The 23,538-nt window shown below is 38.5% G+C and overlaps 4 protein-coding genes and 1 long non-coding RNA gene across 6 annotated transcripts; 3 read left to right on the top strand and 2 right to left on the bottom strand.

The window, feature by feature from the left end:
- Positions 1–1,832: 1,832 nt before the first annotated feature.
- On the bottom strand, positions 1,833–3,819 carry LOC109153011. Its single transcript, XR_002049454.1, has 2 exons — positions 3,519–3,819; positions 1,833–2,330 (listed from the first exon to the last, which is right to left on the bottom strand). It is a non-coding gene; the product is annotated as an uncharacterized LOC109153011 (long non-coding RNA).
- Positions 3,820–4,747: 928 nt separating this feature from the next.
- Positions 4,748–7,509, top strand: LOC109153006 (subtilisin-like protease SBT1.7). Its single transcript, XM_019300726.1, has one exon. The coding sequence runs from the start codon at positions 4,951–4,953 to the stop codon at positions 7,255–7,257; it is 2,307 nt and encodes a 768-aa protein (XP_019156271.1). The 5' UTR covers positions 4,748–4,950; the 3' UTR covers positions 7,258–7,509.
- A 402-nt stretch (positions 7,510–7,911) lies between these two features.
- On the bottom strand, positions 7,912–9,917 carry LOC109153010 (protein arginine N-methyltransferase 2). The gene is made up of 3 exons (XM_019300730.1): positions 9,571–9,917; positions 8,794–9,186; positions 7,912–8,457 (listed from the first exon to the last, which is right to left on the bottom strand). Exons 1-3 carry the CDS (start codon positions 9,842–9,844, stop codon positions 8,144–8,146), a joined length of 981 nt encoding a protein of 326 aa, XP_019156275.1. The 5' UTR covers positions 9,845–9,917; the 3' UTR covers positions 7,912–8,143.
- A 2,098-nt stretch (positions 9,918–12,015) lies between these two features.
- On the top strand, positions 12,016–15,064 carry LOC109153008. Of its 2 annotated transcripts, none has more exons than XM_019300728.1 (5): positions 12,016–12,362; positions 12,542–12,656; positions 13,099–13,773; positions 13,843–14,026; positions 14,690–15,064. In XM_019300728.1, the coding sequence occupies exons 1-5, from the start codon at positions 12,286–12,288 to the stop codon at positions 14,740–14,742; spliced, it is 1,104 nt and encodes a 367-aa protein (XP_019156273.1). In that variant the 5' UTR covers positions 12,016–12,285; the 3' UTR covers positions 14,743–15,064. The 2 variants fall into 2 exon arrangements, with proteins under 2 accessions (XP_019156273.1, XP_019156274.1); XM_019300729.1 differs by having other exon boundaries at positions 12,019–12,362; positions 13,099–13,719.
- A 1,025-nt stretch (positions 15,065–16,089) lies between these two features.
- On the top strand, positions 16,090–19,808 carry LOC109153007. Its single transcript, XM_019300727.1, has 4 exons — positions 16,090–16,261; positions 16,453–16,547; positions 17,580–17,851; positions 18,552–19,808. Exons 1-4 carry the CDS (start codon positions 16,232–16,234, stop codon positions 19,367–19,369), a joined length of 1,215 nt encoding a protein of 404 aa, XP_019156272.1. The 5' UTR covers positions 16,090–16,231; the 3' UTR covers positions 19,370–19,808.
- The last annotated feature ends 3,730 nt before the right edge of the window (positions 19,809–23,538 follow it).

Here is a 23,538-nt window from a genome sequence, read left to right as displayed (position 1 = left end):
CTTCAAAAATCACAGTCAACAAACGGTCAAATAGACAGATGACCAAATTGTGTTAAAATTACAAAGTTAAGGACTTAATTGGTTGAAATTGAAAGTTGATGACCAATTTGTGAATTTAACTATAGTCGAGGGACCATTTTGGGTTTTTACTCTATTAAGATTGACTTAGATTACATTTTTTTTTGGGTCACATCACTCCTACTAATTAAAATCACTCTCTGAGGGCTATTATTGTATTGATATGTTTTTTGTATTTTATTATTGCATAAACTTTTCATTAATTAGCAGTTTAACTGACTAATTTACAAACAATTTTTCTTTTCGCTTAATTGTTATAAATAATTTAACGTCTACAATAAACATTGAAAGGTGACACTTTTTTATAACATTGCCTCTTTGCCCAATCCGAATCAGTTGTCTTCCCTCATTTACTATGAGTAGGTATGCTGTGCATCCATATGCACCATACGGATACAAAAACGACGTCGTTTTATTAAAAACACGCGTCTTCCCTTAAAAAAAAATTCAGGTTCGATTCTCAGCAACAACATTATGTTGTTCATTCATTCTGGAATGTTAGTTCATAGATTATGGAATTTTAGTTCATTGATTTTGGAATTATAGTTCATCGATTCTAGAATTGTAGTTCATCGATTCTGAAATTTTAGTTCATATATTCTGGAATTTTAGTTCATTCATTTTGAAATTTTTAGTTCGTAGATTAGATTCTGGAATTATAGTTCATAGATTCTGGAATTATAGTTCATCGATTCTGAAATTTTAGTTCATATGTTGTTGCCGGAAATTGAACTTGATTTTTTTTTAAGGGGAGACGCACGTTTTTGCATCCGTATGCACCATGTATGGTGCATACTGATGCACAACATAATTTGCCATTTACTATCATTCTAGGTGTAATATCTTAATTTGCAATGTGAACGACCAATTTACTTAGTCAATGAAAATACACAATTTTGCTAGACTAAATATAAATTCGGCCCGACTGCCCTAGCTAAATCATTGGGGTCTCAATTAATGGTTTTTCCTCATTTCACTATCATTCTAGATAACAATTTTAATACATCATATGGTCAACCAATTTACATACAATCAAAATATACAATTACCCCCACCTTTGTCAATCATTATTGTATGAACCATGATCCACACAGTTGTGTAGGCCATATTATATAAAATAATGTATTTTTAGTATATTAAAAATGTACATTGTACTCAATAAAAGTACATTATTTGAGTACTAAAAGTACATTATTTTATATAATGTACATTTAATACACAAATAATATATTTTTTATTATGATCTACATAATACTATGTAGGCCATAATTCACACAATAATTTGTCCACCTTTGTTAAACTAAACATGAATGTGGCTCATATCACCCGTCCCAAACTCCCAATTTTACTTAATAAAAGTAAACAAAATTTCTCCATCTCTACCAAATTAACCTAAATTCGGCATAAGTCATGCCCATAGAATTTGACTTTTCAGTCTTCTTCCAAAAGGTTGAAGACCAACCCTAAGGGCCCCCGCACAGTCCGACCCCCGACAAAGCGTTTAGAAGTATGTAAATCAACTGAGCATGAAGCACAGAGGCTAGACATTTGCTCACCGCGTACAAGGAACCCCCCTCAGTTTGAGAGGGAGCTAAGACTCGATCCCTGGTCATTCTTCCAAAGTTTCACCTCTATAACCAGTTGAACTGCCCATGCGGGTGACTTTTCAGTCTTCGTAATTACATTAACAGTTCACTTACCAACTGTCCAAATAATTATTATTTTTCTTTAAAAAAAATGGCTTTTTTTTTTCGGGATAGCATTGCCACTTCCAATCAGTGGTCTTCCCTCACTTCACTATCATCCTAGCTTAAACACAGTCAGAACCATGGTTTGCATTGCAAAGGATGTGGGTTCTATACGCAACCTAAAAGCCAAGCCAGAATGTAGTAATAAATACAGTTTTATGACAATTGGATTCAACTAAGATAGCGATAACGCTAATAATTCAAAGACCCAACGTGGGGGGTGGGTCACGAGCTTTTCATTACAGGCCACACAAGAAGGCCTTTCCAGACAAGGAAATCTCAGATCGAAGAACAGAGCGTCGGAAACCTCAGCCACTAGGATGAACACAGCCGGCAAGGTTTCAAGATCCCTTTCAGCAGCCCCACAGTTTTGTTTGATTATGGAATTATGATTGAAAATGATATGGTGTTTAAGGGTCGAAAACGACGGCGCCTGGGGTCCAAGGATCGCACTGTTTTCAAACATTAATTGCATGTCCTCAAGCAACTCCCCCAACTGTTTATCTGCATTATTGTTGCAGACAATCAGTCGTTTATTAATTGTCGACGATGGACAAGATGCTAGACAGAGAGAAGGGAGGAAGAGGGTTTGTGTAATACAAAACCAAAAAATTAAGGCAATTGATCGTAAGAGTGGTGATGAGGTGAGTAGACAATGCAGTGAAGAAATCGATGAAGTGAGGAAAGATGAGTGAGGAGGCGACGAGAAGAGTGATAAGGCTGAATTATCAATTACGTAATGGGTTTTGTAATTATAGGGGTAATCAAATCCTATACCTGTGTTTTAAAAAATTGTCAACCAATCAATGTGTATGACTTTCATTCTCATTCCTTGTCTCTAAACTCATGAACCAAGCACACTCATAATCTTTTTAGTGTGGTTTACCTCTTATGCGTGGTTCGCAGGCTACACGGAGTGGAGTTTACCCATCTCAATGAACAATTAGGGAAAGACATGGGTTTAGACATTCAAACGGGCAACCGAGTAAATAGGCCATGAGCTGGTAAGATTGGAAATCTTGATGGACAACTGAGTGAATTATATAGGCTCTCGATCCAGCCCATCCCACATAATCTTTCTAGTGTGGTTTACAGGCTACACAGAAGTGAAGTTCACCGATCTCGATGAACAATTAGGGAAAGACATGGGTTTAGACATCCAAACGGACAACCGAGTAAATAGGCCATGAGCCAGTAAGATTGGAAATCTTGATGGACAACTGAGTGAATTAAATAGGCTCTCAATCCAGCCCATCCCACATAATCTTTCTAGTGTGGTTTACAGGCTACACAGAACTGAAGTTCACCGATCTCGATGAACAATTAGGAAAAGACACAGGTTTAGACATCCAAACGGAGAACGGTAAATAGGCCATGAGCCGGTAAGATTGGATATCTTGATGGACAACTGAGTGAATTAAATAGGCCAGGGGCTAGACGATGTGGACATCCATATGGATAATCGGGTAAAGACTAAAGACACAGGCATTGGGGCTGGCTGGACATTTGGACAAAAACAACCAGGTAAATAGGCCACAAGATGTTAAGATTGGCTATCTACAACAGGCCAATGGACCAGACCAGACCTATCTAATACCATGTTAGAATTCAATAACATGTATTAATAGATTCCAAACATATTTAAGAGAGTCAAGTCGAACATAGTAAAAATACAAGGGAGTGATGTCTTACATAGGCATTGCATTATTCCACATCAATTCATTCCTGTCAAGGCAATAAATAAAAGTGATTCATTTGTTGCATAGTCAATTCAAAATCAAGAACGGCTGCTAATTAATCAGGGAGATAATGGTTGTATTAGTCATATTCAAACACACCCAGAATGAAAGCTCCCCCTTTTCCCATCCCTTCCACCAGCAATTATGGGTGGTAGGGTCACTCCAGCTAATTGCCTCAACAGGCACTTCTAAAGTGGGATGTAAGATACTGTATCATAATTGGCTAATACAGCTAGCAATTAGGCGAATAGAATTAAAAGAACATACCTTTAATAGTATAATCTTGAAAGCGACAAAATTAACATGAAATTCAGAGTCACTTTTGAGCACCCAGTTTCCTGGTGTTGCAGAATATCATAATCTTTTTCACTTTTCGGCACGCTCAGTGGAGAATTTCTTAGTAAAAATCATGTACGGACTATTTTCCTTATCCTGATGGAGCTGATGATGCTTGTTTCATGGTAAAATGACAGTTAGCCAATGGAGAGCCATTCAGCAAAAGCAGAAGGTGCCTCTTCCATTTCCAGGAAAAAGAAAAAGTACTTTAGAAATAAGCGTTGGAGAACAATTGAAAAATAAAGATGACACTTAATACTTACTTTTCATTCACCGGTCGTTATAAATTGCTCATCCTATTAAAACTTATCAAGTACGGAATATGTAATTAGACATAATATGCTTGAGATAATAGTTTCTTTATGAGCAAAAATACTTACCTGGACAGGAAATGATGCACCAATAATGCAAGGTTTCCAATTGTAGTCAGGGTTGGGGCGGAGCCATTTTCTGCTTAAAAGTAACAAAATGTGAAAACCATGAACACATTTGATGGTCACAGCATTCTTATCCTCATGTCAATAAAAAATTAATTAATTAATTAATTAATTAAAAAAAGAAATCTGTGTTCCACAATCAATTTTGTCATCAAGTGGGTACAAATAATTCTAAGAATCTTGAGGCCTAGAGTATTAGGGAGTACCTACACAGTCACTAGGTAAATATTAAATAAGTATCATAACGGAGAATAAAGTGTATCACAGTGAAGAACAAGTTATGATACGACGCATTGTAGTAAAGCTTAATCAATGATCATCTTTATTGCAACAATAATTGTTCTTTATTATAATACCACTTGTTAACCAGTGCAATGCAATATGAGCTCATATCATATGGGGACAATTTGGGTAGGACACAGACACAGTAGACTTTCCCGAACTCAATATATTAGCCATACCTGTGCTCCACAATCAACACATTCTCACAAATTAGCCACTTTCTCCTTTATGGGTCCATTCTTCCATTAAAGTCCTCCTTAGGATCTCAAAAGCAGTGCTCACAAAAATCTGTTTCCTCCCTGGTTTTTCTGATTCAAAGACCATAGGAAGATGATGATGCAAAGATTGAGGCTTAGGCTTCTTCCAATATTAGTGCTTCTAATATTCCTTCATGCATGTGTGGATGGAGAAGTGCAAAACCAGAAGAAGACTTATATCATTCACATGGACAAGTCCAACATGCCAGCTGGCTTTTATGATCATCTCCAGTGGTATGACTCATCCTTAAAGTCAGTATCAGATACTGACATGCTGTACTCCTACAGCCACGTTATCCATGGCTACTCAGCACGGCTAACTGCGGATGAAGCCAAAGCACTTGAAAAGCAGACAGGAATTCTTTCTGTCCAGGAGGAAGTGAAGTATGAGCTTCATACTACACGGACACCGAAATTTCTTGGACTTGATGGGAGTGACAGTAAAGCATTCTTTCTTCAGAATAACATAAAAAGTGATGTCATTATTGGTGTTCTGGACACTGGTGTTTGGCCTGAATCAAAAAGTTTTTATGACACCGGACTTGGTCCAGTTCCCAGTAGTTGGAAGGGTGCGTGTGAGGTAGGCAATAACTTCAACTCATCAAACTGTAACCGAAAACTCATTGGAGCAAGGTTTTTCTTGAGTGGGTACGAAGCAGCAAACGGACCAATTGATGAGGCCGTTGAATCCAGGTCACCAAGGGATGATGACGGCCATGGTACACATACAGCATCTACAGCAGCTGGATCAACTGTTACTGGAGCAAGCTTCTTCGGTTTTGGTGCTGGCACAGCACGTGGAATGGCACCCCAAGCAAGAGTTGCTGCATACAAAGTGTGCTGGGAGGGAGGGTGTTTTAGTAGTGACATACTAGCTGCTATGGAGAAGGCCATAGAAGATGGTGTGAATATAATATCGATGTCACTTGGTGGTTCCGTTGCTGAGTACTACAGTGACCCGATAGCAATTGGAGCATTTGCAGCAACAAGTCGAGGAATCTTTGTCTCTTGCTCAGCCGGAAATAGCGGGCCATTTCCAGAGAGCCTCTCCAATCCTGCACCATGGATAGCAACCGTAGGTGCAGGAACAATTGACCGTAAATTCCCAGGATATATCAGCATAGGGAATGGGAAGAAATTTGATGGTGTATCACTTTACAGTGGAAAACCCTTATCTAGTTCCCCAATACCTCTAGTGTATGCAGGTAATGCCAGTACATCAGATGGCAGATTATGCACACCTGGCAGTCTGATTCCTGAAAAAGTAGCTGGAAAAATTGTGGTATGTGACAGAGGTGAGAACAGAAGAGCAGAAAAGGGTTTAGTTGTAAGAGAAGCTGGTGGCATAGGGATGATTCTAGCAAACACTGACCTCAACGAAGATGACCAGATTGCTGATGCCCATCTTATCCCTACAGCAGCTGTTGGTCAGACTGCAGGTGATATGATAAAGGAGTACATATCTTCCACCCGCAATCCAACAGCCACAATTGCATTTGGAGAAACCAAGTTGGGAGTCCAACCCTCACCTGTTGTAGCAGCATTCAGCTCCAGAGGGCCAAACACAATCACGCCAGAAATACTCAAACCTGATTTTATAGCACCTGGTGTTAACATCCTCGCTAGTTGGACAAGGAGAATTGGACCAACTGGGATGGCAGAAGACAAGAGGCATGTTGACTTCAATATTGTTTCTGGGACTTCTATGTCATGCCCACATGTAAGTGGGTTGGCAGCACTACTCAAAACAGCCCATCCAGAATGGAGCCCTGCAGCTATAAAATCAGCACTTCTGACAACGGCCTATAGCACATATAAGAACAGGCAAACCATTGAAGATGCAGCAACTAGTATGCCATCAACACCATTTGATCATGGTGCTGGACACGTGAACCCGGTATCAGCACTTGATCCAGGTCTTGTTTATGATGCAACAGTTGATGATTACATAAACTTCCTCTGTGCCATAGGCTACAGTGCAAGTCTGATCAAGACTGTCACAAAAAGAGACATATCTTGTGGTACAAATAAGGAATACAGAGTGGCTGATTTTAATTACCCATCTTTTGCTGTTCCTCTGGAGACGGCTTGGGGTGAAGCTGGAGATAATGAAGAAACAACAGTGATCAAGTACACAAGGACTCTCACAAATGTGGGCAACCCAGCTACATACAAGGCCTCAGTCTCTTTTCAGACCAAGTCTATGAAGATCATAGTTGAGCCCCAAACTTTAAGTTTTAGTAGACTAAATGAGAAGAAGAGCTACACAGTGACATTTATTGCTAGTTCAATGCCATCAGGCACAACTAGCTTTGCTCATCTGGAATGGTCGGATGGAAAACATAATGTCCGTAGCCCGATTGCTTTCAGCTGGACATGATTCTCCTGGATCTATATCGTCATGGGAGTTATCCAAGTGCACATAGTTCCTTAATGAATAAGAATAATATGGAGTAATGTAATAGTTATGTGTTTAGTTATCTAATCTGCCTACAGTGCAACCAGACCTGACTATATTATCAAGAAACTCTTGTATAAAAAGCATGTGTTGATTGTATGGTAGGTGGCAACAACTTAATAGAACTTAATAGTTTCTCTGTTTTTACTTATATTTAAGTTATTTGTCTAAAAACTTTGCATTACATGTAGCTTCCAGCTGATTTCACATGGAGAGAGTGCTCTTTATTAGCGATAGTTAAAAACTAGAATTCAGCATCTGTCTATAAATACTTAAACTAAACCTTTTACACCTGAATTTAAATATTATTATTGAAAAATCAATTTGTTTAGGTGATGGAATATTCCAGCCAACTTTTAAACATGTTGATCAGAACTACTGCTATTCTTTTTAACAGCTTATGTATATTATTCCTTAAAAGTAATTAAACTGCATTAACAATTAATAAATACACCATGATGATGCCATCCTCCCCTTTCAATTTTCCTTATACATAACAAGATGCTGCAAGCCATGAGATTTTGTAACAAACAGTATAAACAAGTAAAACAACAACAACAAGAGACAATCCACCAGTTACAAAATTCTAAATATCATTGCTGAAAATTAGTACACATGGAATAACTATGAATTTAACAAAATATCAAGAGATGCGCATCTCCTGCTGTTACGTTTTGTGAACGAGAATGATCTTTACTTGAAAATAACTATATTAAAAAACAAATAGAAGCCTGGAATACAAAGCTCCCCCTATGTATGGGGTCCACAAAATGGTCTATTGTTATCACTAAAAAACAAGTAAATAAAATCAGTCAGATTCATTTGTAGACTGACAAACAGGGAGATAATATGTATCCAACTCCCAGTACTTGTGTTTAACACCTTCCCAGATTTCTTTGCTTAAGCAATCCTTCACCGGTAGAGGTATCAACTGTGTAGAATAACCCGTGCTGGCAAGTTCCAGGGAAACTAATTGACAGTAAACAACATGGAAGAAAGGGTTACCTCCGCAGAGGCCATTAAAGAATGAATAGATACCACCAGGATTCAATAATTTAGGAAGATATTGGTGAAACTCTCGCATATCTTCATAATATTCCCCATATGTATCGAAGAATATACCTAACAAATTGAAAAAATAAATCCAAGAATTATTTATTTGGTAGAAGGCTAGTTGTTAAAACTTCACATCAAATGACAGTTCCGCATACAATCAAAAAGGCCAAGTTTAGACATCTCCAACTAATTTTACAAGCTTGAAGGCTGAATTGTGCTTCATCAGAAATCACAATTCAATGGCCATTTCCCATTGAAGTTTCATCAATTCTTTACTTAAGGCACGTGTTTTAACTCAGTTGGATCCAAAACCAATTATAACTACAATGAGTTGACCATAGTAGGTTATATATGATTTCACTTTGTTAAGTTTTTAGGGGAAAGGCTTAGTAGGGGGGTTACCATCATAAGATTCAAGTTGTGAAACAACGTCCTGCCAACGACCAAAAATGATCTTCACATTATCCTTCTTGTCCCATCCTTGACGTATCATGCGATCATAAACCTCAGGATGAGCTTCAATAATAGTATGTGAAGCAGGTGCATATTGCTGTATGGCAGTATCCACGAGCCCCATTCCAAATCCAACGTTCAAAACATGGCCGCCATTTGAGCAAACTGCCTTTGCATGAGCCTCCATCAATGGTTTCTCCCAAGCCATCATAACAGCCTTGCTTTCTGCATCCATAATCTTATCCTCACTGAAACTAACTCTATCTTCCAAGTAATCATCAGAGTTCTTGTTCGCATTTCCCTTCCTTGCAATTGTGCCAAGTATCAATTCTGCTTGTAATGCTATACATACAAACCAGAAGGTTCAGGGATAAACTCTTGAGAACTAACATAAAGTACATAAATAATGGCAAACATATTGAAAGTACCAACCATCACATAAGGGGATGTACGAAGCAACTTCAATCAATTATATTATTATCACCCCCAAAGAAATATTAGAGTTGTTCCAGATTGCTAATTTCCCAAATTACTATAGTACTAGTCTTTCAACGGCTGCAGAAGTCTAGTGTGATCACTTCAGCTGAGATATTACCATTTTATACTTAATACATGTAAAAAACTTTCAATTTCATAAATTTAACTTTTATGCACTGGAAAAACTCATTGATGTAAGTTGGATTTGCACTTTAACAATGAAAATGGTAAGGAGTATGAAGTTTTAACCTGCATTGAGGAGGGCGTCGAAGGCTTCTTGGTGGCCAGCCTCCATGGCGAAGTCGCCGGCAGAGTGATTGGAAGGAGAGAGAGCATTCCAGGGAGCGCCGGCGTCGATGAGGTCCTTGACCACCTCCGCGTGGCCGTGCTTGGCCGCGTGCATCAGTGGATTCAGGCCGTCGCTATCGAAATATGAGACGTCGGCTCCGGACTCTATCAATGATTTCACTTTGTCCGAGTCGCCGTTCCGAGCTGCCTCGCACAGCGCTTCTTCGTCGGTCATGGCTGCGCCGGTTAGAGACTTGATGAAGTAGAACCAGGCTTAAATCTATATACCAGATAGGGTTTTAGTTTTGTATTTATTTATTTATTAAGATTAATAGTTTATAGTTTTTTATTTGTAATACTATTGACTCTATTACGTGTTATCTGTTATTTATCTATTGCAGTTTAAATAGTCAAGAATACAAGATCCACCAGGGCTCGATCTGGTGACCTTCCCTTAATGGAGGGACAGATGTGTCATCTGAGCACAAGGCATTTGGTAGTTTATTGTTTACTACTAGAAATATTTTGTGATTAAAAATACTTTCTAACTTGATAATTAAAGACGAAAATGCTTTGATTTACTGGACAATTAGAGTAGTTATGATGTCCATCCGTATGCACCATGCATGATGCATACGGATGCAAAAACGACGTCGTTTTATTAAAAACGCGCGTCTCCCCTTTAAAAAAAAATTAGGTTCGATTCCCAGCAACAGCATTATGTTGTTCATTCATTCTGGAATTTTAGTTCATGGATTATGGAATTTTAGTTTATGGATTATGGAATTTTAGTTCATTGATTCTGGAATTATAGTTCATCGATTCTGGAATTGTAGTTCATCGATTCTAAAATTTTAGTTCATAGATTCTGGAATTTTAGTTCATTCATTCTGAAATTTTTAGTTCATAGATTAGATTCTGGAATTTTAGTTCATCGATTATGGAATTATAGTTCATCGATTCTGGATTTTTAGTTCATATGTTGTTCTTGGGAATCGAACTTGATTTTTTTTTAAGGGGAGACGCGCATTTTTAATAAAACGACGTTGTTTTTGCATCCGTATGCACCATGCATGGTGCATACGGATGCACAGCATAATTTGCCGGACAATTAGGGTCGGTTTGGTTCGCACATAGTAATCGGAATCGGATTGTGAATCAAATACGTAGTAATGATAATGAGTTTTAGTGAAAGTATTATGTATGTTTGGTAATTGGCAGTATGATGAGTTGAGAATAAGTATCAATATTGATGATTATTTGTGTATGAGCTTATAATAGTAATAAATGTTTTTGATGGATTATATTGACCTGGGGTTCGAATCAATTAACCCGATTAAATTAAGGATTATGACAAATAAGGATAATGGTATAAAGACAATGATAACTGTGATGGTAATAAAAGGACAAAATTGATAAGTCACGGGGACAATATTGTATTGATCCAGTGTAATGTCATTACAAGAAAAAATTTATGCAATAACAAGAAAGTAGTGGATAATGAATGAATTATGTCTTAACAAGACACGATGGAGTGCTTTTATACTCTAAATCGACCCCAACTACCTCGAAAAAAATAGTGGGAGTTACAACCTCCTTGGACTGCAACAAACACCGCCAAAACCGCGTCCACGCGAAGACTCGACACCCGCCCAAGCACGGAGCTCAGCCGAGTGTCGAGCTCAACCCAAGTGCCGACCCCGTAGCCGAGGAAGCCGACCTTATGGCCAAGCGCGGGGCTTGGATATGCCCAAGTCCGTCAGGTCTAGGTCCGGGTTACCTCCGGAACTTCGAACTTGGTTCGCTTTATGTTGTCCCGTTCCGAATTCATTTGTAATTATTCCATCAATTTTAGAATACAAAAACAAAAAGTCAAGTGAATTGATCCTAATAAAATGAAATTCAAAGCATCAATATGAACAAAAAAATTAAAACAAAAATCTAAAAAGTAATAATCAACTAAGGCTCAAACTCACAACCTCACAATAGAATAGCAACTTAGTGCTAATAGACCACATGGTCCTTGACATCTCTTCTATTTGAATATGCGTTAAAAATAAATACCTATTGTGATCATAATAATAATTGATTGATTAGTTAAAAAATTAATTAGTCTAGTGATACCAAGCTCTTCTTCCATATAGGAGTTTGTAGATTTGAGCCTCAATATTAATACTGCATTGTAATAGAGTCAGTTATATAATTAAATTCAATATAGAAATGATTACTATTAATTATAAATTTATTCCAATAATTGAAGGACAAAAATATAATTCTCCGAAATTAGAAATTATTTGCTAGAAATCCCCTCCATGGTCAACATCAGTCAATAGCACGGTCATTTTGACTGTACCCCCAAAAATTCGTACGTTAACGCAAATTTCTTCGGGTTTTGCTTACCATATATATATAACCGAAATCGAACATGGAAAGAAAAAAAAAAAAAAAAAAGGAAAAGGAAAATTAGTTCTCTGAATCCAAAAGAACGCATAAAATCTCCAATTTTCGTATTTCGCTCGCGCATTTGAATTCGAAAGACTGTTGTTCATCCTTAATTTCGGCTTGTTCTTTCCCATTTCGACGTAATCTGTGAATTTTTCTGGACAGAACTATTGGTTTTCGGTGCTGAATCCTTTGGTGTAAATTGGGAAACAAAAATCTCGAATTCGAGGATAAATGGCGACACATTTTGAACGGTGGGAGAAAGATCCTTTCTTTCCTGCCGCCGAAGAGGTTCAGCAATCCGCCGACAGGTAACATTTTCTGCAAATTTTGTTTTTTCCGGTTGTTTCCCTTTCCGCTGCGTTTTGCTTTATTTGCAGTATTCATCAAAATGTATATTCTCCAGTTTTGTATGGGTTTGATGGATTTATGCGGATAGGCCTTTGTAATATATAATAATAATTTATTTTCTTTTGCTTTTATAATGAAGGATGGAATCCACTTATAGAAAATGGGTTATTTCCAAGAAGGAGAAATCCACCATTTGGAACTCTGATGATATTCGTCGAGATTTACGGACTGCTCTTGGCACTGCTAAATGGCAGGTAAAGTATTCAAATGATTCCTATTTACAGAAACTATAACCCTAGCCTCCAAAGTACCACAAGGAGGTAAATAGGCTACTACCCATAGCTGATAGGTTCAAACCTAGAAGACCAATAGGTTATAGGTCACACTTGCTGGGAGTCAAACTTGTAAGCGTTTGGTTACCAAATCAATTGTTTGACCAATTTGGTTGGTGCCTAGTTTACCCATAGTTGACTGATTTAAACCAAGAAGGCCAATAGCTAGAGAGAAGGCCAATAGACCGCTTGGGAGTGGGAGTCGAAATTGTGAGTTTGTGGTTACCAAGTCAACCGTCTTACCAACTTGGTTGGGGTTACTTCTGGTATTATCAATTCTTGTTTCTATAAGCATTGTAGCCTTTCCCTTAATATGTATAGCTGCCTATGCATGGGTGAAATGTGGATTATTAATGTAATGCAGTTGGATGACTTTGAGAGGGCTGTTAATTCAAGCTACACTAATAATAATCCAGCGGATTCTGCAAAAGATAGGCATCGTGAGTTTGCTGTTGCTATTAACAGTCAGATTAAGAAAGTTGAGGGATCTTTAAATGAACCAGCCGTTTCTCAGGGCAAGCCGCCATTGCCATGGGTCTTGTTAGACGAGAGAGAGTGCAATGAGCTTGCAGTGTTCCTATCAGGACCATCCACATCGTCTGCTGTTCGAAGAGTTCCTGGTAAAGAGCAGCAGACAGTGAGTTGTGAGGTAGCTGATAGAGAGTTGATGCCCGAGTGTTCGAATATGTCCAATTCTCTAGAGCAGGGTCGAGTGGAGGCTAAGGAGGAGAAGTGTTCAGGGCACCGTAGGACGGCTAGTGCCAATGCTGACATGGGTACATTGAAGATTGCAGTCGCGACTGATGTCCCCAATAGACGACCTGAATCTCCCATGCGAAAGATTCCTAGCTTTTCAGGATTTTTGAATGGCATGGAGTTTGCAAACCACTTGAAGTTCTCAAGGAATGGTTACAGAAAGTTGAAGGCCTCTGATCACAACAAAGTAGGCTGTGCTTCATTCCCGCATATTCAGCAGTTGAGTAGGGTGAATATTTTCTTCTTGCAGATGTTTAGTCATTCCTGGATGGCTACCGATATGGTTAGGAATTTTCCTTTTGAATTCAACTGTATTGTACTATTGTGATATAATCTGCTCTTTTCTGTGAAGGACATTACCAAATGCCATGAAAAGAGTAAGAGTTGCACCGATGGCTCTGATAAATGTTATGGCAAGCGACTGTATGGTCTGTACGGAGCCATTCAAAGACAGCTTCAGAGGTCTCAATATTACATGCAATATAGTCGCTCCGTTCGAGTTGTTTTCTCAGCCATTGTCCTCCTTTGTTTGATTGGTAAGTCGGTTGCAACCTTCGATAATAGATATTCCTTCATGACTTCATTCATGATGACATATTACATTCATCTTGCCCCTAGGGACATAGCTCAGTGGTCGAAAGGTTGAGTGTGGGTGTAGTGACCCAGCAAATACTCGGGTTCGAGTCCTCAATGCGGGAGGATCTCAGTATTGGGGCAAAAAACAAGCACTCAGGTTTACCTCCTTTCACAATCCCCAGGGCACGGGGTGAGGGCCCTCAGGTTTAGGGTTTAAACCAATATCGCATTCATCCTTGGGCATTTTTCACGGTTTCATAGAATGTCAGAGCTTGTTTCAGTTAGCATTTCACTTGAAAGTGTAAACAATGTATGTCCCTGGGTTTAGACCCCAAGGCCTCCACCTGCCATTGCCCTAAAACTTTGGTGGCAAATCCCGCTCCCCTTGGTAGGATTTGAACTTGCACAGCTGCCAATTAAACAATCCGTTAACTTTACTCTGGGTTGATTTGGTTAACCACAATGTTGAAAAAATCGCTAGGCGCCTGGGGACCGCCTAGAGCGCGATTTTTGCAACACTGGTTAACCAATTGAAGTACTGAACTATGTCCGGGGGCAACATTGTTTGTGCTCGGGTTTTCTTCTGCATTTTGGTACTTATATTATTTCATCGCTTTCTGCAGTTTTAGTGGTGCTGCAGACCATGCGAGGAGCAACGAGTCCTCTGCTACAATAGACAGCGGTGTGTCAAAAAGGCTGATTCAAGTGTAGGTGTAGTTTGATCTCGGAATTTGATGCCAGTGTTTGGTATTGCACCAAAATTGGTGCAGAGAAACCTTATCATCATTAGCAACTAACGTTATTGTTCTTGTTGGTTGCCCAGTCTTGTTGTCATTGTATGTCTCCTGTGGATGACAGGTGACCTCAGCCATACTTGCATCCCACAGAATGAAAGAATTAGGCTTTTGCCACTGGTTTTTGTGTAGTCATTAGCTTTTATTCTTTTTTGCCCACAAAAGGGATCTACACCTTGGTCCGATAGGATAGTGAAAAAGTGATAGGATAGTGGAAATGTAAATTATGGCGACTACTTATTAGATGGGAGGACTAATGTTTGGTGTTCACAAGGAGTCCACCATATTAGGTGAAACTCTCATATTGCGGCTGCTAGGGCTTAATAATGTGTCTTTGCTTACAATTTATCCCATGATCCCCTTTTTGAAGCTACGGGCAGTGGAATCCTGAATAGAATAACATCATCTTCGAGTGCAAAAGCTGGATTAAGAAAGATTGGATCGTCAATTGCTGTCATGTTTTGCGGGAGCAAAATCAAGTGGCAGAATGGTTGTTGAGAAATTACGGTCCACAACCTGATTTGGCATTGCTTTATTTTTGTCCCAATGCCATTCTTGTGGAGTTGTGGAACTTGTTTATAGTGATTGGAGCGGGGTTCCTTACGCTCGTGGTGACTAATTTTGTGTTTTGTTTCTCTCCGGGGCTCAACCCTTCCTTATTTCCAAAAAAAAAAAAATCACCCATGAACCAATTGAATTGTCCTTGTGAGTACTTTTATTATTTTTTGATAACCTAAGCTTTTCTTCTTTTGTTGCATTATATCCTGAACTCCATGAACCTACCTCTAGACCCATAAAAAGGTAAATCAAGTCAATCTAACTTTGAGATCATCAAATTATACACTGAAGTACAAAAGAACCCAATAATACTATCACTGAATACAAGTTTTAAGTAAGACTTTTTCATTCACTAAACCAATACTCTAAAGGCGTCATCGAGCCTATGTTATTTATCGAAGCTTGACAATGTTTTGGGTCATTTGTGATGATCTTCGTTCAGATCTTGGTGAAAGGATACTGTGTGATTGAATTATCGTTTTGAATCATTTACTATATCTTTATTCAGTCAATATCCTCACTAAAATTTAAATATATAACCTCCCATTCGAGAGAGTCACAATTATGTCACCCACAAGTGACAACATGGTTTTTGGCAAATGGGCATTTTTGTTAAATTCAAAGCAAAATGTATTCACCATCGTAACATTTATTATTGTCAATATTTGCCCTAACATTTCAAAAATTATAAACTGCTCCTCCAGATTTTCTTTTACCGTCTATCTATGATCTATCGCTCCACAGTTACAGCCGCCGCAGAATTCAGCTCAGGCGAGCGAGGGGTTCTTTACCAAGTAGACCAGCGGCTTCTCCATGGCCTTTCTGTTTAACAAATTTCAAGAGGTCATCTTTCTCCCATCCTCCATCTGAAATTTCATACATTGATATGCTTAAAACTCGATATTAGTATCTTAGTTTTTAAGATTTTATCCGATATTGGCATGTTTTTGTTTCGATCACACAATATGAATAAAAGGGGGTCTTCCAAACCATCATTTTGAACTAAAAATCTGATATTTTTGCTCTAATTTTAGGCTGTGAAGGTTCTTGCAAAAAGCCCCACGTTTGCAAGAGATCCAAGGCGTTTTCAGTTTGAGACAGATATAAATCGCCTTTTCCTTTATACTAGGTGAGTAGCAGTTTATCGCCATGTTTTTCAAACTTTGTGGAATGGTGGAGCTTATGCTTATCTTAGCAGGATATGGCAGGTCTATGAACTATCATTTTATTGTAGTTAAAGCTTTTAAAGCTATTTAGTCATGCTGTGTACTTGTATTGAGTGAAATTTGCAAGTGTTGGAGATTTGGCCAACCACTTTTGCCCATCTTACAAAAGCTTTTATTAATTTGATTAACTTCTAATTAGTACTACTCGGAAATGATCCTTGATGCAATTGCTTCTCTTTTCATGAAGGTGTAATCAGATTCATCTTCAGTAGCGTTTGGGTATATATTTGCGTGTTGAGCAAAGTGCAAACATTTGAGCTTTTAATAAGATTGAAATGGTTTCACAACCATAAAAGAGAGAAGGATGAGAATTAGACATAAGAACTTTGCCAAGCACCTTGTGCTCAGATGGCACCTCTGTGGCTCCCCTTGAGGGAAGGTCACAAGATCGAACCCCAGTGGTGGGGTATTGACTCATTGGGCTGCAGTAGTTAAAGAAAGTATAGAACAGATACTACATTGTAATAGAGTCAATAATATTCAAAAAAAGACATAAGAACTTTTGTGCAAGTATCATTAATATGTCCATTATTTTTCATTCCTAGATGGTAGAGGTTTTGATATTTTATTTTATTGTAATAGTAACTAGTATTTGGGTTTTATATGTAATTTTATTTTTGTCTATGGAAGATGGCAGACACATGGCTTATGGCTAATAAGTTACTACTTTCCTTTTCTTAATTACAAAAAGAAAAAAAAAAAAGTAGTTCCTTCTTTTCATAATGTCGTTGATATACTTTGTTAAGAGATGTCGAGCTTTGACATGCCCACTGTCTCTTTTAGTTTCTCAGGCTCTCCTTTGTGTCTGTTATAGCTAATTTTTGTTTATATCATTCTAAATTAAAGTATGCTGATATGTTTCAAGTGAAGGACGAGTCAGTCATTGCTTCCACATTTTACAGTTTCACCTTCTCATGATAATCCAATATTTTCAGCCACAATCGTCTGGGGAAGGGTGCTGATGAAAAAGATGCAGAAGAGATAATCGATATGGCTAGCAAGGCCTCCCTTGACGATCAACAGAAGCAGGTTCAGGAAAATGTTCACTGTCAAGTTGAAACCTTCTGCACATGTATGGATGAAATTTTAATCCCTGTTTCGAAGAGCCCTGTTGAGCCTCAATTACCCTTAGAAAGGAGTAATCCTCCTCGTCGTAGTGGTCTTAGTTTCGCTGTTGGTGGAAGTTCTCCTTTGAATAATTGCCCTGGTAAGTGCCATTTTATCATATTATTCTCTCAAGTTCAATAATTCTTCATTTTGTGTATTTCATTTGAGAATTAATATTTATTTTAACGTGCATGCAACTTTACTTCTCCTTACCTGACATGACGATTGCGCTGGCCTTATGCACTAGGACCAACCTTTTATGTGATCTCTTATAATCTAAGATTGGGCTAGGGTCACTCAATTGGGTTATAATGAGCATGGGCCAAGCCATACTAAAAGATTGAATCCAATCAATTAGCTAGTCTAACCTAGAAACGAAAGCTCTAGACGCCACCAAAGTGGACCGAACAAGACAGCCGGGTGAACACAAAGTGGACCGAACAAGACAACCGGGTGAACACAAAGTGGACCGAACAGACTTTGATATCATGATATAATCTAAGTTGGGCTAGGGTCAATCAATTGGGCTATAATAGATATGGAGCCAAACCACACTAAAAGATTGAATCCAATCAATTAGCTAGTCTAACCCATGACCTTATAAACCTATATGTTCTTTCATATTTTATCAATGACTCTTAACATAATCTATATTGAAATCTTCCATAGCCCACCTTGCTATTTATTTCACCTTTGCTTATATTTTTCATTTAGTACCTTTATGCATCTTCACTCAGAGAACTTTGTTTGCTGAGTAGCTAGCTCCCTGGAATCTAATCACGCACAAATTTGCAGTACAGCTGTTCCTGAAATCAAGGCTTTAAAGCGTGCAGAGGTTTCTCAGAGGTTGAAGGAGCTCATTGGCTATACTCTCGAGGTAAAACCATCTCAAATTCCCCATGAAGATGCTGGCAAAGGTTTATTTTTAAACGGCGAAGCTGAGCTGGGTGCTGTTATAGCATTCTATCCTGGTGTAGTCTATTCTCCAGCTTACTACCGTTACATTCCCGGGTATCCAAGAGTTGATTCCCAGAATTCATACTTGATCACAAGGTATGACGGGTCCGTGATCAATGCAAAGCCCTGGGGTGCTGGCGGAGAGTCTCGTGAAATATGGGATGGATCGTGTGGCCCACACGCTACACCAATTAAACAAGCTGCTGAAAACAACGGTTCTGATCGAGTCTGGAGGATGCTTAGTAAACCGTTGGATGGTACGAGTATAGGACGTAAAGGTGACGTGTTGGAGAGGAGAAACCCTCTAGCTTTTGCGCATTTTGCCAATCATCCAGCCAAGGACATGGCCCCGAATGTCATGGTTTGCTCCTACGACTTTCCACTAACCGAGAAGGACTTGAGACCTTACATTCCGAATATTTCATTTGGAAATGGAGAGGTTAACATGAAGAAACTCGGCAGCTTTTGGTTCAAATCTTGGAAATCAAATAGCAGTGGAGGAGGAGCAGATGTCCCCATCCTGAAGTCTCTCGTTCTCGTGGCGACTAGACCAATCTGTAACGAAGAAGTGCTCTTGAATTACAGATTGAGCAACTCGAAGAGAAGGCCTTGTTGGTATACTCCAGTAGACGAGGAAGAGGATCAAAGAAGGTGGAGCTGAGCTAAGGCGGGTATATTCGGACAATCGGACCGAGTTTTGAAACGTGTGACAATAACAGTTTGCTGCAACCAAGCTGCCTCGTGTTATCATAAAACGAGGCTTCAAACTAAATCTGCTGGAAAACTTTCAGCCAAGTTATAAACACTGCATTGCCTTTGCATATGCAAAATGAACTGAACTCAGAACTCTTACCTTTTTTCAGTTCTTGATTTCGTAACTTATGAGCGAAGACAATTATGTTACAGATGACTTGATTATAAAGAAAAAGAAACTGAAGGATGAGTTGCAGCTTTTGATTGAGACTGTCAATTGTTTTAGACTCCAATTAACCCTACTTTCTTGTACCCTTCAAGTTCATCAACTATGAAATGCATTTTTTTTGGGTACTGTACTTCTGATTAATCTAAATTTCAAACTATAGACTATTATTTTTAGAAAATTGATGGTGAGACGTGTAATATTTTTTAATTAAAATATAATTTATTATTATTATTATTATTATTATTATTATTATTATTATTATTAACATGTAAAATGACAATAATAATTGTTTTTAAAAAAAATTAAAAAAATATAATTAAGTCAATCATATTAACTACTTGTTGGAGTATTCAAATTGAAGTAGAAAATCACCTCGCAATGTCCTTGTTTGGCAATCAGTAGTTAGCTCTTCAATATTTTATGCCCTAATTTTTATTTGCTTCCCCTTATGTCCCGTATTTGGTTTCAACCATACCTATACAATTATTTTATTGACAATTATAATCAATGTTGACTATATTATCTTGCATTTGTAAACTTATAATTACCTATTTAAATATGCAAATTTAATATTCAATTATCTATGTATGAACAATTCAATATAATCTTGCCTTGATATATATACTTTAAAATACTTATTTAAAAAATAATAATATTGGGCATTATCCCAATCGCGCAATGCGCGTAAAAAACTAGTATATATATATATATATATATATATATATATATATATATATATATATATATATATATATATATATATATATATATATATATATATAGGATTGCATTCAAGTGAGAACACTCTTAAAATACAAACCTATGGACTAATATGGACCATTAGATTAGATTAGATGAAGGGATTAGATTATAGTGGGAAAAAATAAATCAGAATCCCAATCAAATATTAAAAGGGTAATTAAGACAATTGATGGGAGTATTAATTTAGGTAAAACTAGGATTGTGATATTTAACCTAAATTAATAAGACTAATTATAGTATGATTAGAATGAATCACACACTATAGAACACGGCACTCCAACACCCAGCGTGAACCTACCCCCCACGGCAACGGCAAACAACGTACGGGAAAGAAACTTCGACGCCAACGGCACTAAGGGCAAGCAACGAACATGAAGAATCAGAGTCAAGAATGGATTATACATCACCATCACAACCAGGTAATTATCACAAATTCATTACAATAGGTAAAGCATAGAATTTGAATAAACATTGAATAGTACATTGTGTGAATGTGATAACAATGCAACGCGGTTACTATGTACAGTAGGGGTAATTGAAAAACCTAACAATCTACATCACATGAACACAGACAGGTTGGGGGGAAAAATGACACTAAGGTACCATGCACACGCACAGATAGTACAGTGCACACCTAGGACACCAGTAGCAATAACGTACACCACGGGCGGGGCCTAACTTACCATACACATACCCGTGCACGCATCTGGGTGAGTCCATGCACAAATCCAGAATCACATGTAAGCATGTTAAAAAACACCCCGAGAAAATGAAACAACTATACTGACATTCACGGAGTATGTGTTTGTGATACCACGCACACAAGCGGGACTACCCGAGCACACATCAGAACCCCCACCATATTGGAATACTCCTAACGTACTATAGAATGAGCACAACCTTCATACTATATGACGTAATTTACAAGTGACGAACACCTCTAAACTGTATTTCGTGTGATGAACAGGTGAAGATAATTGCGGACACGGAATACACGAATGTGAAATGGAAATAGGCGTAGACGGTCCGAAATACTGGAGACCGACAACTCCGAAAGAGAAGACACCGTACGAAGGACAGCGATTCGAAACAGTAGAGGCCGGGATTGATTTCTACATAGCATACGCTAAGGAAGCAGGATTTGACGTTAGGCACGGCTCAAAGCGTAGAAATCGAATAGGGGAATTTAGAATTACGAACAATGTGTTGCACCGTACTTTGTGTTTTTAATTGAACATTGCGCATTAAAAGTTTTAGGAAAAAAACATATACCCACCGCACGCATCCCACAATGGTGTGCACACATGTCAATAATTAAAACCACAACACACCCCATCCCCGTGTTCAAAATTCATGATGCAACGTACAGAACTAAACCCAAGCACATGATTAACAACATACGTGCACATATAGTCATGATACTAGCTATGCCATCAATACTGAACAAACCAACTTAACATACATTTACGAACCAAATTTACACGAAGCATACTTGTTACATGAAGCGTACTTTTTACGAGCCAATAAAACAAAAAACATTTATGAACCATGCTTAGAAAAACAAAAACACAACCACGAAACCCCTACGCACGCAGGCACAACAAGCACGCGCACACGTGTCCCACGGGAAAAAAATAAAAAATAAAAAACAAAACCAGACTCACCGCACACATTGTACCACAACATTGCACACATGTAAGAAAATAACACCACCGCCATTTTGAATAAGTACCTTAACCGTTGTTAGCTAAGCACACGTTTGAAAAAGTACGCGCACACCCATTTTAGTGATGGTGTAGTGGAAAACGGACTAGAACAAAAAAGAATCGAAATACGAGGCAAAACGTAACATCACCCCACTACGCTCACATGAAGCGACATACACGCACACACACTACGATGGGGTCAAGAGAACACCTTGCACGTAGCTACATTAATAAACGTTGCACATAAGCAAAAACGTAACAAAACAGCCTAAGTCTACAGTACCAACATACACCTCCACCCACGGGGAAAAAAAAATAAAAAACAAAACCAGACTCACCGCACACATTGTACCACAACATTGCACACATGTAAGAAAATAACACCACCGCCATTTTGAATAAGTACCTTAACCGTTGTTAGCTAAGCACACGTTTGAAAAAGTACGCGCGCACCCATTTTAGTGATGGAGTAGAGGAAAACGGGCTAGAACAAAAAAGAATCGAAATACAAGGCAAAACGTAACATCACCCCACTGTGCTCACGTGAAGCCACATACACGCACACACACTAAGATGGGGGTCAAGAGAACACCTTGCACGTAGCTACATTAATAAACGTTGCATATAAGCAAAAACATAACAAAACAGCCCACGTCCACAGTACCAACATACACCTCCAAAACAACGCCAACACAAAAACAAATACTCCAAAACCAAAAATCAAGCACAGTAATCAATATCGGTGTGCCCAGAATAACAAAAAGCCAACAATGACTACCTAAATAATCCACATGTCTAGACAGGGGGCAGAGGAACAGAAATGGACTGGTACGCTCGCGAAAGATTGCGCTGCCTGTGCACATTAAACTCCGAAATCACAATCTCCGACATGTAACGTAGCCTAAGCTTGTGCAAAGTAGTAGTGTCCCCCTTCAATAGACCTCAATCCCAATCACGAACACGCTGGCCAACATACGACTCCATATGCCGCATGAGAAAAACTCCGCAATCAATCTTGTTCTTCGAATCCCGCCAAGACATTTGCAAACGCTTCGACTCAATACAAACACAAGCAGCAGACCGAGAAGGAGAACGAACCTCATAGAATCGGGAAAGCATCCCCATCTGAAAGACAAAAAAAACAATATCCATTCAAACACCACTCACACCAGCGACATACGGAGAAATCAACACCATAAACAGAATAAAAGGGGGAAAGGGGTGCAGAGAGAGCCGCACTCACTAAATCCTCAACACAATCACCATATCATTCTTTTGCTGCACCGACAAGTCCACAAGCGCATCAACAAGAGCCGCGGACTGCGCTCAAAACTTAACACTAGGCAAATCTAATTCATCTTCAGACGCGTCCCCAGCACCCGACCCCCCAGGCGAAGCATCAACCTCAGGAACAACATCAGGGGCCTACTACAACGGGTC

The sequence above is a fragment of the Ipomoea nil genome, unplaced genomic scaffold (assembly GCF_001879475.1).
Source record: "Ipomoea nil cultivar Tokyo-kokei standard unplaced genomic scaffold, Asagao_1.1 scaffold2480, whole genome shotgun sequence".
Classification (NCBI taxonomy): domain Eukaryota; kingdom Viridiplantae; phylum Streptophyta; class Magnoliopsida; order Solanales; family Convolvulaceae; genus Ipomoea; species Ipomoea nil.
Note: the sequence above shows the minus strand (reverse complement) of the source record. Positions and strands in the feature narration are given on the sequence as shown.

Coding starts and splice junctions, on each gene's coding strand:
- LOC109153006 (XM_019300726.1), top strand. CDS start 4,951: ATGATGATGCAAAGATTGAGGCTTAGGCTTCTTCCAATATTAGTGCTT.
- LOC109153010 (XM_019300730.1), bottom strand. CDS start 9,844: ATGACCGACGAAGAAGCGCTGTGCGAGGCAGCTCGGAACGGCGACTCG. Junction 9,187..9,570: donor CGACGCCCTCCTCAATGCAG/GTTAAAACTTCA, acceptor TTGTATGTATAG/CATTACAAGCAGAATTGATA. Junction 8,458..8,793: donor ACAACTTGAATCTTATGATG/GTAACCCCCCTA, acceptor TCAATTTGTTAG/GTATATTCTTCGATACATAT.
- LOC109153008 (XM_019300728.1), top strand. CDS start 12,286: ATGGCGACACATTTTGAACGGTGGGAGAAAGATCCTTTCTTTCCTGCC. Junction 12,363..12,541: donor GTTCAGCAATCCGCCGACAG/GTAACATTTTCT, acceptor TTTATAATGAAG/GATGGAATCCACTTATAGAA. Junction 13,774..13,842: donor CCTGGATGGCTACCGATATG/GTTAGGAATTTT, acceptor TTTTCTGTGAAG/GACATTACCAAATGCCATGA.
- LOC109153007 (XM_019300727.1), top strand. CDS start 16,232: ATGGCCTTTCTGTTTAACAAATTTCAAGAG. Junction 16,262..16,452: donor TGTTTAACAAATTTCAAGAG/GTCATCTTTCTC, acceptor CTCTAATTTTAG/GCTGTGAAGGTTCTTGCAAA. Junction 16,548..17,579: donor CGCCTTTTCCTTTATACTAG/GTGAGTAGCAGT, acceptor CAATATTTTCAG/CCACAATCGTCTGGGGAAGG.